The sequence below is a fragment of the Periplaneta americana genome, chromosome 11 (genome assembly GCF_040183065.1).
Source record: "Periplaneta americana isolate PAMFEO1 chromosome 11, P.americana_PAMFEO1_priV1, whole genome shotgun sequence".
Taxonomy (NCBI): domain Eukaryota; kingdom Metazoa; phylum Arthropoda; class Insecta; order Blattodea; family Blattidae; genus Periplaneta; species Periplaneta americana.
Window position 1 is genome coordinate 110580166 of NC_091127.1, and position 14850 is coordinate 110595015.

The window sequence follows — 14850 nt, forward strand, 5'->3', positions numbered from 1 at the left end:
TAGTATGTATTTTATTCAGGAAACTGTGAACTAGATCATGCATTATAATTTATTTTGAAACATGTGTTTTGTTTATTCCCCTGGCAATATTGGACAATGCCAGGAAAACTGGTGCAGGTGAAGGACAAAATGCTAAACTAACAGAAGCAGATCACGCTGTCTTTCATATTATTTGAAAGAATTCGCCAACTAAATTGAAATAACCACTAACTACCAATAGAAGATGAACCGTGTAACTTTCCATGAGTAGTTTCAAACACACTACTGTAAAACCTGGATAAATGGTCCATCATAATATTGAACAATGCTATGTACCAGTGGCATACAAAACGAAAGTTCCAAGTCACTGAGAAAAACAATGAACAGTTTTCTATCAGTAATGAAAACTGATAATTGTTGATTTACTGTAATGATTTTTCTGTTCACTTAAGTGACATTTTGCTAAACTTCATATCCCAATCTACATGAATATATCTATACTATACAGTTCTATCAAGTTTTAAAATAGTTGAAAGAAATTTCATTAATATTTAAAGGAACATTCAGACGATTCAATACAGATTTCAAGTACGTAAAATTCAATATAGTAAGTCCATTCAAGATAATTGCCATCCTGTATACCTGAATATGTTTTAAACACTTAAGTAATATTACTTATTTCCAATAAATTTTGAGTAAAATATTTTAAGTTAAAACTAAAAATTATGTTGTTGTTGTTTTCTAATGCCAGGCGTTTGACAATAAAGTCATTTGACCTCTTGCACTCCAATATTTTTCAAAGATATTATCATGACCAGCCACTGAAGCACAGATTTTGAGGAAGTTATCAATAACATGCATTATGCCTTAATAATTAAATAATAAAATATGTCATTTTGTTAAGACTCTGAAACAAGGCAATTATGAATCTCTCTCTCTCAGTTAATGAAAAAAAAAAAATGATACAACTCACTTTTAATCCACTCTGGAACAGTTTCTTCATCAATCATGCCTCCCTCCTCGAGGGCATCCAAGTCAGAATCTCGAGTGAGCTTTGCCCATGGAATGTAAGAAACTCCAAGATCCACTTCCCAATAGTCTTTCCATTCTTTTCCTTTAACTCCTTTCCCTGGTGCCCAAGCCAGCTACAGGGAGAGACAAAAACAATTATCATGAAGTTGTCCACAATAGGTATCTTACTGCAGTGATATTCAACTGAGGATATGCAAAGACATTTTAGAGAGTATTCAAATTTTTAGAAGCATACACATATTTCATCATAAATGCTGATTACAACCAGATTGATGAGTTTCTGTTCTGACAAATGCAAATAGTATTGAACCATCTACGGACAAGCCTAAAATCTCGGAAAATTATTAAAGCAAACAATGCGAAATATTATTATTTATTTGTCTAATGGCTAGTACACGATATTTACTATCATTGATCGAGAAAGTGGTGAACAAAACTAAAGATTAAGTAATCAAAAACATTCAGGCTCTGGCTTCCCACTAGTGGTCGGCTTCCTTGGAGGATTTCAGAGCAGGGCATTTTGCAAGATGTTGTCTATCCATGTCTTCCTGTTGATGGCAGGATGCCAAGATGATTGAGGTGTTTACCCAGGATGTCATGTTCAGTGTTAAGGCGAAAGCTTGCAACTGCCAGTCTTCTGGGTTCAGGAGGTACAATGCGAAATATAGGAATTACAATAAATTGTATGTGCTATCCAAAATTTCCCGAAATTCATAAGTGGCATGCAACCGAGCACTAATGACAAAATGCCTTTAGGTGACACTTCATACATCTCTTGTGAGTTGGTGTGCCAAGCGGCTTCATTCTGAGTGGACGCATTTAGTATTTTTGAGCATTTTTCCCATTGTTACGGGTTGTTATATTGCAATTTCACAATGACAGATTTGAGGGAGCAGTGTGTCTGCATAAAGTTTCGTTTCAAACTCGGGAAAATTTATTATTTAACAGTTCCCCTTTTCATCATTAAAAACTTATTTAATACATTTTGGATGTTACTTATTTCATTTATTTTAGATATATTTAAATACAAATTCAATCTGCACCAAAGACTCTATACAGTACAAATTTGATGGGGAAATGCACATGTGCACATACATGTATGCATTACTGCATCTGAAGAGTTCAAAACCTGCTCAGAGTGGAAGGGTTTTAAGGAACTATGGAATTCCTTTGCATGGCTTCCTTTGGATGGAAGTGAAACCAAAGGGTGTAGCTGCAGATTTGAAAGAACTATTATTACCAGCTAGTCATTCCTTTCATCAAGTTGCCTGCTTTGAAGACAGACTTTCGTTACAGACATCTTGATTAAGACTGCCAAAGTGTCAGCAGGACATCTGCCTTCACATATCTAATGGGCATTAGCACGAAACAAAGTAGAACACATTAGGTACAGCTGGCAGCTGGCTTGTAAAGTGCACATTTAAGTGATCTAAAAATGGCTATCACAAACAATTACATTAAATTTCGAGAAAACTCGTATTTTCTTATAGATAAGATCCCCTTTTTAAAGTAAGTTTCAAATGATAGTGAGTACTCATGAACGATAAAATTATCATGTAACAGTAATAAAAGTGAATTATAATAAGACTTACTTGAAGCAAAACTGTTCTCAGAATTGAACCACCCTCCCCCCAAGCCTCTGAAGTCAAAAAATTAAATCACAGCTCTGTTTTTAGTTAAAATATTCCGTAGCTGCTGGATCGTCAATATGATTATTATGGTCAGGCACAGTTTAGTAGCTATCACATCGCCAACAATCATTCCAGTCAAGTAACTTAAAAAAAGAAAGAGAAAATGTATGAGGATACCTATAGTACTGCCAGGTAACAATAGCCTGACAGCACTTCAAACTCCTCACTTTGTTCTTGCAAGTCTCAAGAAGAGAAGACAAATTACAGTCTTCCTTGCTGGTACTTGCAGTAATGGAAATACAATATGTATATAATTATGTACACAGGAGGCCAAAAAAAAGGCACAAAATTTAAATGGTTATATTCCAATAGCTAATGATTTCACTTTAAAGTAGACCAGGAAAGTACTGTAATATTTAATTTTTTACCATTTATTAAACATTATTTTTTATTTTTTGTAAGGCAGTGCAAATTCAAACGTTTATGCTGAACTAAGCATTATAGTGACATAAGTTCAGCAGACCAAGCCATTTCTTGTGCTATCATCATTTGTTTTCTTCCATTTTGAGTTCTCATTTTGTGAATAATGGATCGCTTAATCAACGAAGACAAGATTTTCATTAAATATTTGCACCAATATGATAATTTATCTGCTCGTCAAATTGTAAGGAACTATGCTCAGCGAGAATGGTCTGTTTCAATTGTACAACGATTGATTAGCAAGATACGGACATGATATCCCTCCTGAAATATTATTGCGTGAAAGATCGCATTTCTCAGATTCTCTCAGGAGTTCAAACGAGATCTTAATCCTATGGACTATTTTGTATGGAAACAACTACAAAAAGCAGTTTATTACAAAATAAGAATTTGTAATATTGAACATTTAAGACAACGCCTTCTTGAATGTTGGGGCAAGCTTGATCAAAGACAAATATCCAGTGCTATTGGACAATGGAGAAGATGCCTACAAATGGTTTTGCGGGCAAATAGCGGTCACATAGAACATCATTTTTAATTTTGATTATTTGAAAGATCATTAATTAAAAGCGACATTTTTTGTATCATTGTGTATTGACCTCGATAAGATTTTAATTGAGCCTAAAAAAACATAATAAAAAGTCCTGCTCATCTTCTATTTCCAACAGTGTACTCATTACAAATTAATGTTATGTATTTCCGAAAATAGGGTATTTCTAATTTTGTGCCTTTTTTTTATTTTTGGCCCACTGTGTATATGCATTACAATAAGCCTAAACTAATAAATTTAACACACACACACGCACGCACACACACAGATATATATACACACAGTGAAACCTCGATCCATCATTTTTTGGGGGAACAGAGAATAAAAACGATAAATACGGGAAAACGATAATACCGGGAAACCATAAAAATTACCGTATTATGGCGTATAAAAGACGCAACAGTTATGAAGGTATCCCACTAGATGATTTACTTAAGGGGAAATGCCCACATAATCGATGCATTTAATTTTTAACAATAATCATAAATAATATAAAATCATACTGAACGTGTCTCGTAATATTTTGTTTGTAAACTTGCGATAATAAAAAAGCTATTGTTTGCTGAAATAGGATATAAAATCAACAACCAAATGGTTAGTGACTACACTGAATGTACCTTTATTAGAACATAATGTACACTATATTTTGCAGAAAAAAATCTGCAATTAGCTTTCGTTTCATGCACATTTTACGCCTGAATTCTATAGTGAATTTATGATAATAATACTGAAGTAAACAGAAAGGTGGAATTTTACCACCTCGCACAAGTCGTGTGTGTTATGAAGATGACGTATGCACTAGAAATTAGTTCGCTATTCCTTATGAGATGTTGGTCGTTACTAATTATTTAGACAGAAATGAGTATGTGAAAATCATAAACCTAGATTCGTGATACATTCAGAATAAAGATGTGTTATCACAAATCCATTCTCATTAGATTAATACTACTCTTTGAAGTAGACGGGCTTCCATTAGCCCATACTATTGCATTACATTCAACTAGAACTTGCATCACAAATTAGGCCTATAGGCCTATCAAATCGCACGAAAATAATGTCGAAACTTGTCTTGCTCTTTAGTAGCCCTACAAAGATATTTTTCCTACACATATCTAAGTATATAAACATGTGTTGAACATAAACAATGTACCGAAACACTTGTCATTGTGGAGATCGGCATCTGTGTTGTAGGACAGCCGATTCTAAACATTAAGCCACAGCATTAAGACAACAAATCTCGTTAAGTAAGACGACTGCGTAATATATTCCATAACAATACTGTATCAAATGTTTATACACCTCCATATCGTTCTTGTGTGGAAAAATATGATTAATCAATAAGTTACTATAAAATTGCATTTCTTTTCAGAATCTAATACCTGTCTTCATAGCACAGATCACACTCATAACTAATTTCCGCATTAACAGACTATACCACACGCATGTGGAGAATTTGCGCGCTGCACTAAGATGACAAATCTCGTCACATACCATGGCAGCGTAATACATTTTACGTTTCTCCGCGAAGTTTGACACAGTCTGCGGATCGCATCTTCTGCATCCTCTTACTTCAAAAATAATAATGGAGGGCAAAAAGTTCGTCCTTTCAAAGTAAAAGAAAACTATCCATGCGGGAAAATATGATGTCGGGACCGTGATTTCTCAACGATTGATGCGATAAAACGATAGTTCGAGGAACAATGGAACTGGGAAAAAATAACGTTATTTATATGGGACTATTTCCGGGAACAAAAATAGCGGACGAAAAAAGCGGGAAAACGACGATAACGGGAACGATGCATCGAGGTTCCACTGTGTATAAGTATATATATATATACACACACATATATGCATATATATATATATATATATATATATATATATATACTGCTCAAAAAAATTAGGGGACCACTCTGAAAATCATGAAGTTGAACTAAAGAAATAGAGACAATTATAAAAAATGAAAAACACTGAAGATAGTAGAAAAGAAAAATGAAGAGAATAGAAAGTAAAAGAAAAATGAAGAAAATATAGCAAGTCAGAAAGAAAATTACTGGTCCCGTAAATGTTTTGTGCCGTGTGTATACAACCCTGAAGTGTCAAAATAGCCTTGGAAATATAATTTTCCATTCTCAGAAATACGCTAATGATCTCTAGGCACACAAATATGATTAATATTTCTTACAGTAGTCTACCAATCTCCTAACTATTAGTATTTTATTAGTGCACACTTTATTTTTCTTGAGAAACTGTTTTATTTATATTTTCCTTTTCTGGCAACAGAATTATTGCGTAAGGAAGAAGTTTTGAAAAATTTATAGCAGTAAGAGTGAGGAATCTCATTTGTTCAGAAGTGCAGCATTATGACATCAATGTCAACCTCAATCATATCTGAAACAATAAGCTTCTGCATAAACATAAAGTATGAACTTTCACTTACTTTTCTCAATATCAATTCACGAATGTAACACATACTAACAAATGTATTAAAGATTTAAATTACTTACTGTAATTGCTTTTCCTTGTAATTTGTGGTTTTTTAGCCTCTGCAATGCTCTATATGCATCTTGTCGCCTATTCATACAGATGAATGCACAGCCTCTTGGAGGAATCAAGTCAATGGATACAATGTCGCCATACTCGCCAAATGTGTCTGACAATTCTTCTTGATGCACCAATTTTGACAGATGACCAACCCACAACGTTGTACTACAAACTGAAAAAAATACGAACTAGCAGTTCCTTACATTGCTTTTGCTTGACAATAATTTATTCTTCAGAGGCAATAGGAAATTGCACGCTTTTATGTTGAAAGTTGTTTACGAGAAGCAAGTAACAAGAATTATTCTCACAGTAAACAACTTTTAACAAATTCCATGCATTAAATCTCATATGCACGCAATTATAGAACACAGTCAACTCTGGATATAGTGAACTCGGTTATAGTGAACCTAAATCGTTGGTCCCGACTCGCATACATTAAGAAGTACATTAACATTTCCGTTTATAGTAAAACCTCCCTTCGGTTACAGTAAACCTTAAAAATTGAAGTTACAAGAGTTGTAACCTGACAAATTCTTCTTTGAAGTCAGATCTTCTTGTATAAAATTGAAAGAATGTGTCGAGATCATTCTTACTCTTTTAGTCAAAGTACAAAGGTAGAATTTGTGATTTTTAGACAATGAGCTGTACTGTAAATCCAGGCAACACATGACGACCTTGCCTCACTCCACTGCCGAAGGATTGTCATTCTGTTCTCAGGCACACTACTCTACTGTTATTTCCAATGCTTCACTGTCAAAGGGTTGTCTTTTGTTCTCAGAAACATTTCCATTATGACGGATAGCATCGAAACAACGGAAAATGAAATTGTCTTCTTTTATTAAAAGGGGACAGACATTATGTCCAGAACATAAATGAAGGTAAGATTCCAATGGCTTTCAAACTCCATCAACCCCCTCCCAGTTTCCATTAAGTGATCCGAGAAATTCCAAGGCTGAGTACACAGTCACACCATTTCTACCTGATCAGTCTGTTTCTAATGTTCGAACAGTGAATGTACTGTATAAAAATGTTGAAGCATAAAGTGTTTTCTTTGGAAGATAAAGTGAATATATAAGTGACATTGAAAGTGGTCTTTCGCAAGCAGACATGGGTTGACAGCATAGTTTAAGTAAATCAACTGTAAGTAATAGTATATCCACAAAAATGAAATATTTTAATTATTATACAGTATTTTATTTTCTTGTTCACTATTTCATTCATTCGTGTCATTTAAAGTTAAGTTAGAGACACTTCGGATTTAGTGACCTCAGATATACTGAACAAAATATGCAAGTCAGCAGAGGTTCACTATATCCGGAGTTGACTGTGTATATATATATATATATATATATATATATACGAGGGAGCAGAAAGGAAAAACATGTGTTAGTTATCTATTTCTGACTTATACAGACTCAGTGAAAAAAAAAAGAAAGAAAAATAAAAAGCGAAAGCTACAGAGGCTGTGATGAGATCAAGAAAGACTAATGTCTCTCACTAGATACACAGTTGAGAATTCAGACCAATACTTCTTACTTGACTGATGGAATAAATATTATATATTCAACACAAATATATAGACAAGATAAAATGAAGGCGAAATGTATCTGTTCTCTCATTACCTGATATTTGGAATCTCTAAGACAATATATACATACCACATAAATGGTCCTTCTTAATGGGAGGAAGACCTCTCTTTCTTCTTTCCCTTTCTTTCTCACGCTCTTTTTCTCGCTCACGCTCTCGCTCTTTCTCTCTTTCACGATCTCTTTCGCGAGATCTTGTCCTATGAACAAAAAAATTCCAATTTATATAATAATGCATGGATTTAATTTATTATCACTACTATTGTTATCATTAAACCTCCAAGTACATGGAGCCCTATTTTACAAAAAGTATGCCAGGATTGTTTGTAAAATTATGTATCTACTTGTTACAGCAATTATAACTAATATAGAGAAGCAAATAACAGAAACAAATTTGTCACAAACAAAACATTCAGGAAAGAAATTCAACTGAAGCAAAGAGAACAAAATTTATTATGAAAGGTACTAACAATTCAAGTGAAAGATTCAAACTGTCTAATGTAAAATGCTTATTAACAGATCACATCTCAAAACTATGCCGAAAACTGGCATGAAGTTTGTTGACATGTTTTGCTTGGACTTTGAGTAATTTTATTCGAAGATGCACTCAATGAAAAAAATCAATGGACATTTTATAATAAAATCCAGCTTTTTTCTGATGACATGAACGAAAAAATGATAACTACAGGATGAAGAAGACACTTCAGAATCCTCAGTTATGACTAGAAACCAGAATCTTACTTTTTGAAGTTAAGTAAGTATGGAGTTAGTGCAATGAGCCAAATGACTTGATGAAGAGTAGTGGTGCGTGGTACTGTATGATGTAAACTGACTACTTTCGCATAAGGACAACACACACACACTTAGAAGAATGATTTCAAAAGTAGGGCTCTGTTGTGTATTACAAAAGAATAAACAGTCTTTGCTGTAAACTTTTAATTTAAATTGTTACTGTTTCACAGGCACTACTCTTAATAGAATGTTTAAGTATATATCATAACAATCTTTTGATTTTAACTTAAAATGTTACTGTATCAGACACACTACTCTTAATAACATGTTTAAGCCTATATTACAATAATATTTCATATAAAATTTTAACTTAAAATGTTGCTGTTTCATAGGTAACACTCTTAACGCAATGTTTAAGTCCATACTACAACTTTGTTCAAAGGAAGTTTGGTATGCACCATTATTTCATACAGATCTGTGCTAAATTCGTCTGCTGACACTGAATTACTAGTTGAAGGTAGATTGTCAGGCTTATCATGACAATATCTTTGAAAAAATATTGGAGTGCAAGAGGTCAAATGACTTTACTGTCAAATGTCTGGCATTGAAAACAACAACTTTTTTCTATAAATTTCATATGGCTTAAACTGCCCGTGTCTCACTTCCTGAGCTATTTCTTTGCGGGGCAAGACGCAGAGGGGGAGGTCCTGGGTACCGCATGTGCCTACTACCCTATATTCAACACATCAGCCTTTTCAGGATTTCTTTCGTCAACTATGGAGCAAGATTAGCCGTGGACAAGCGAATGTATAGGCTATCCCCTCACAAAACAAATTATGTCCTACTCGTCAATTCCTGTAACTAAACACTAATACCAGTGGTAGACTACAGTCTCTACTCGAAATTATCGACCTAATCGTGATTATGGTTGTCATGTGTACATATCCGTAAACTCTTTCCTCTATGGCAGAGTTTCTCAAACTTTTTCCACTGCGAAACCCCTTTTAATCTAAAGTGTAACTGTGGAATTCTTGTAATATTTTATTAGTATTTAATAATTAACAGAAAAGTGAAAGCTAGTGGCTCAATAATTCTGTCAGTGGGACGAATGTATTTGCTTTTTAAGCCTGCAATATGTTTTTTGGTGGAAAGTTGTAGTCTCATTTCTACTGTAATTCTGTATTTTGTCTTTTCGGTATTTTGTTTTAGTGAACAAACACGCAGAGAATCCAGTGATGAAAGTGATAAGTATTATGGGTATTTTCCGTTTTAGATGTTCATTAAACATATTATTATTACGCATATTATTGGATTATTATTATTATTATTATTATTATTATTATTATCGGTGGTTTCATGTTATTATTGATTCATATTTTCGTAACATTTATATATTTTTATAGTAACCACTAAATATAAAATAGCCACCGGAGCAGCCCAGTTGGCTAACGTGCTTATCCATCGATCCAAAGTTGCGCTCAGGCGCAGGTTCGATTCCCGCTTGGGCTGATTACCTGGTAGGATTTCCCCCCCCCCCCCGAGGGTTTCTCCAACTGTAAGGCGAATGTCAGGTAATCCTTGGCGAATCCCCGACCTCATCTCACCAAATACCATTTTGCTACCATCAATCCCATCAATGCAAAATAACCTAGTAGTTGATACAATGTCGTTAAATAATCAAGTAAAAAAAAAAAGTCTTCTTCTTCCCTTCAAGTATTAGGCCAAATGGCCTGTTACGATCTCACAGTTGAATTTTCAATCCAGCACTTCTTTGGACGACTGAGAGATCTCTTCCCATTTGGACAATAGTGGAGCATGACTTTTGGGATTCTATCTCTATGCATGTGATGCAGATGATTTATCCAGTTGTTCTGATAATGTTTTACGTGATTAATTACAGGTTCTAGTTGTAATTCTTCCATTACATCTTCATTGCGTTTGTGATTCCATTTCGTATATCCCACTGTATATCTCATAAATTTAATTTCATTAGCCATTATTCTGCTTTCGTCTTTCTTCCTCAATGTCCATGCCTCATTGCCATAACAAAGTATAGGTCTCGCCAAGGTCTTGTAAAAGCAAATTCGAGTATGTCTTTGTACTATAAAATAAATAAATAAATAAAATTTAAAATCATATAGGGCTCACAGAACCCCAGAACATACTTTGAGAAATGCTGCTCTATGGTAATTCGGCAATTGTCCAGACTGAACAAAGAGTGGCCTAGTGTGTACATACATTTTAGGAAATCGCCATCAGAGATAATAGCGATAGTGGTAACCACAATTAGAGTATCCAGTATTATAAACAGTAAAAACCCCTGCATAGGATAATGCAGTCCGAGCAGACCTAAGAGACGTGGTTATAAGCACTCGGGAACTAGTCTCAGGACGTGAGACACGGGCAGTATGTTTTTTTTTTTTTAATTACAGTGCTGAACAATGCTTTTATGTCAGTCTTACATAAATTACATACAACTATATCACAACTTACACAGTCATACCATCTTCTGAATTCCTTTACTCACTTCTGTACTTTCGTACTTGTTTAGGCACCTTTATTTCAAATAGTAGTGCTCAATATCACAAACATTGCTAAACTGAAGTATACTGGACTTGTTTAAGAGTAAGAGACCTGTTAAAGTAACCCTGTAGTGCATGTTACTTGCATTTGTAGGCAGGGTGTCTACTGAAGGTCACGTGACATGATGTATATCCTGTGCACACACCGTCGAATGTGATATCAGGCTGATAGTCCTGAACTTGTTATATTTCTTGGCATTATTTTTCTTTTTTTGGTACTGGCAGCAACACTGTCTCCGTAAAATCTTCACACCATTCGCCTTTCTCATATATTTCAATGCATCATGATAAAATTGAAGGGGTGAGAATGAGATAGTTCAAAGCCACACTTTTAACAAATGTTAAGTTTTTATATGAATGACTGATGGTGTTGACAATACCTCATGTTGTACTGTTATCTGTTGAGTTTTTCTGGTAGATCCATTTAAAGATATTTCATTGTCATAGTACGGGAATTCACTTATTCTGTCAACTACTTTATTGTCTAAACAGATCGTACTAGTTCTTTCAGACAAAATGCCAACACTTTTCTTTTGTATGTTTATAGGCCTAATTTTATTGTTTGCAATGGTATGCATATGGTAAGTAAAACTTAAGATTCGGAGATTGCAACAAGAAAAAAAGTCTCATTTGCATAAACAGTAACTATTGTACCAGTACAATTTACAAAAATCTGTTTATTGATATGAAATTGTGCTTGTTTGTTGCTACTTCTTTATAATTCTATTCACGTACATATTCAAAAAGAATAAGACCGTGTATGTCTTATCGTTTAAAGAAATATAATTATGCCAAACCACAACAGTTTGAAAAGCAACTTTAAGAGTTCAGTTCTAAACCACTCAAAGGAAAATGAGTTAAATCCCGCAACCAATGGTGTACTGTTGCTGGTGTGAGCTCTTCATATTGGGGACCCTACACAATCCAAGTGAATAAATCAATTGATCAATTAATCTTCTTAATGTATCCAGCTGTTTGCTGACAACATGAAGTCCACTATAGTCTATTCAATTTTTGTTCTTCACGAGAAATGAGGGGTATTGTGATCGGTGTTCATTATAGATGCCTGTTGCTAGTAGCCAGAGTTGGGGTGTAGTCAATATATACTGCAGGGCTGTGTCTTCTGCAACTGGTATTGATGATTTTAATTTACTTCTTTTGTGATTTATGGATGGACAGTATAGAAGAATGTGTTCCAGATTTTCATCATGATTATTATACCACAAATAGAATTATCAGAAATGTGAAATCGGTGTAGGTACAATTGTGACCTTCTCTGGCTCTTGTTAAAAATGTTTGAACATGAAGTGAATAACATAATGAACAAGCGATTTGGGCTATGTTTTATTGGAGTACTTCCCATTTCCCATGTCAGCATTCTGTTATTTCCCAGTTACCAAAATCTTGATACAATGCAAAACTACTTCCAGCGAAATGGTCTACAGATTCAGTGTGGTACTCAAAGGCAAAAACTTGAGTCAAGTACTTATCACTGAAACTGGGTGCAACGTGAAACTGCATACAGGCTACTTGCTATATCATTAGCATATCACATATTCAGTACTCTTACCTCCTCCGTCTTGATCTTGATCGTGATCTTCTACCATCAGAAGCAGATCTTGATCGAGATCTCCTACCTCGTCGACGATCACGAGACCTTGTCCTACTCCTCCGTCGTCTGTACATTTTTGAATTACTCATTGATGGACTTCTTGAACGACTTCTATCTAAATTTATGACTTCTATACAATTTGTATCAGGACTGCAACATACAAAACGAAGTTTATAAGAAACAAACGAATTAGTAAATGTGGCAAGAAAATCAAAATCGTCTTATAATATAACTACAATATAACAAAAAATGTAAAGTGCAATAAACTACCAGTAGTTTTGGGAAAGGAAGGAGATGGACCCAATTTGTTATCAACCCCAAATAAAGAACAAAAACATAAAAATGTGCACTGCATATTTAACAGGAACATTCGGCAGAATATTATTCCAATTATTAAACACACAAGTCTCGGTAAAAAATAAATTTTATAAACACTGCTACAAATAATTGAATATTTCGCGAACACAAATTTCGCGATTTTTTAAAATTATTTTTAATTACAGTTAATACACATCCTTCAATCCTTTTATGCCCAATTTGAACCCACGAAACATTGCGAAATCTGTATCATGCCGCAAATTTCCGAATTTCTCATTTTTGCGAAAACACGCAATTTTTTAAGCAATCTGCAAATAATGTGGGCGAATTTTCAATTTTTTTTTCTATGATTCAATAGTCATATTGTAGATACAGTTGATATCTATGGTCTGCACACATTCCTGACGTCATATCTGGCTTTGGTTTGTTGTCGTATCGTAATCACTGTTAGTCAACTGAATGCACCCTTTGTTCCTATGTGCCATTTGCTAATGCAAACTGTGAACACTTCTTATTATAAAATAATGTTTTGTCTGATAAACGCCAATGTTTGTCAACAGAAAACATCAGTCTTTTTTTTTTTTTTTTCTGAAAAGCATTTTGAAAACTAGAGTGCTATTGTAGCTATCTATTTTGAAAATACCGAAAAAGTCAATCTAAGAACACTAATTTTCCCCATTTCAAAATCCCACTTTCTACATTTCGAACTCAACAAATAAAAAAATTCCAATTTCTATCTATAAATTGCTTATATATAGAACATTTTCTTTATGCCGTTATTACATCATAGAGATACTCTCTACAAAATGCAGGCTGGCTCACTGGTAGCCTATATGAAAGTACAGGTGGGGCCAAAATGGTACACCACTAGCCAAATGGTTGGTATGTTAGTTTTCCAGACCAATCATAGTGAATCCAAGCAGAACTTGCGCTAGTTTTTCACTATGGTGTCAGGTAAAAAATTCAGCACTCTGATTTGTTTGCATAACAGCCTCGAGTCTTGCTGACCATATGACTTATTCTTGGTTCATGATGACAGAATGGATCAAAAGGTCGAACACTGACAGAAGAGGATGATGGTGACGACATCAAAGATGGTGGTGTAACAGATTTTTTTGGTATTCTCAATTCCTCTACCACCATTTCACCACAAACCATTCACCTTAAAATGAAACAGATGTAAAAGATGTACAAAAGCTATGATATGTGAAAATTTACAATGAAGGATATTTGTAGTCTGTTCAATGTGTAACATATACATACATCAATCAAATTTATTAGTTTTTCCAATTTAAATAAATTTCTGATTCCTTAAAAAGATGCCTCATCACTAATCAAAACTTCTATTTAAATAACAATGCCTTCTCAGATGTAACAACACAGTTGGATGTTACATTAAATACTACTAAACCACACTATATTCCAATAGTATGCAATGCAGTTGTTACTTAAAGTACTGTATTATTATATTATTTAAGCAACCACAGTACAGCTCTATAGAACCTTCGTCTTAAGTTGGATAATCTTAAATTGAAGGACATAATCTTCCTTTACTTGTCAGTACTAAATCATTCTGAGACGTAAACCCACACTGCCACATCTATTTACAACAAATTGATGTATTTAGCGAGATTATATCTCTGGAAATCTTGATCATGATTTGCAAGTTTTTTCTGCATACATGAGAAGTCTTGAGTTCGACAATGTTCTGGAGAAATTTGTTAGTAGACAATCAAGACTGCAATTACTGTATTTTGAATAAAACTTTAATTTTTTTTTTTTTTTTTTTTTTCCATTTTGTATT

General features: G+C 34.1%; 1 protein-coding gene across 5 annotated transcripts in view; it reads right to left on the bottom strand.

The window, feature by feature from the left end:
• Isha (Insulator su(Hw) mRNA adaptor) overlaps positions 1–14850 on the bottom strand; it is a 169275-nt gene that overhangs the window by 126850 nt on the left and 27575 nt on the right. For all 5 annotated transcript variants that reach the window (XM_069839880.1, XM_069839878.1, XM_069839879.1 and 2 more), the window contains exons 8-11: positions 12687–12878; positions 7875–8002; positions 6180–6388; positions 953–1124 (exon numbers count right to left, since the gene is read on the bottom strand). In XM_069839880.1, coding sequence (XP_069695981.1) covers positions 953–1124; positions 6180–6388; positions 7875–8002; positions 12687–12878 — 701 coding nt within the window. The remainder of the gene's footprint in view (positions 1–952; positions 1125–6179; positions 6389–7874; positions 8003–12686; positions 12879–14850) is intronic.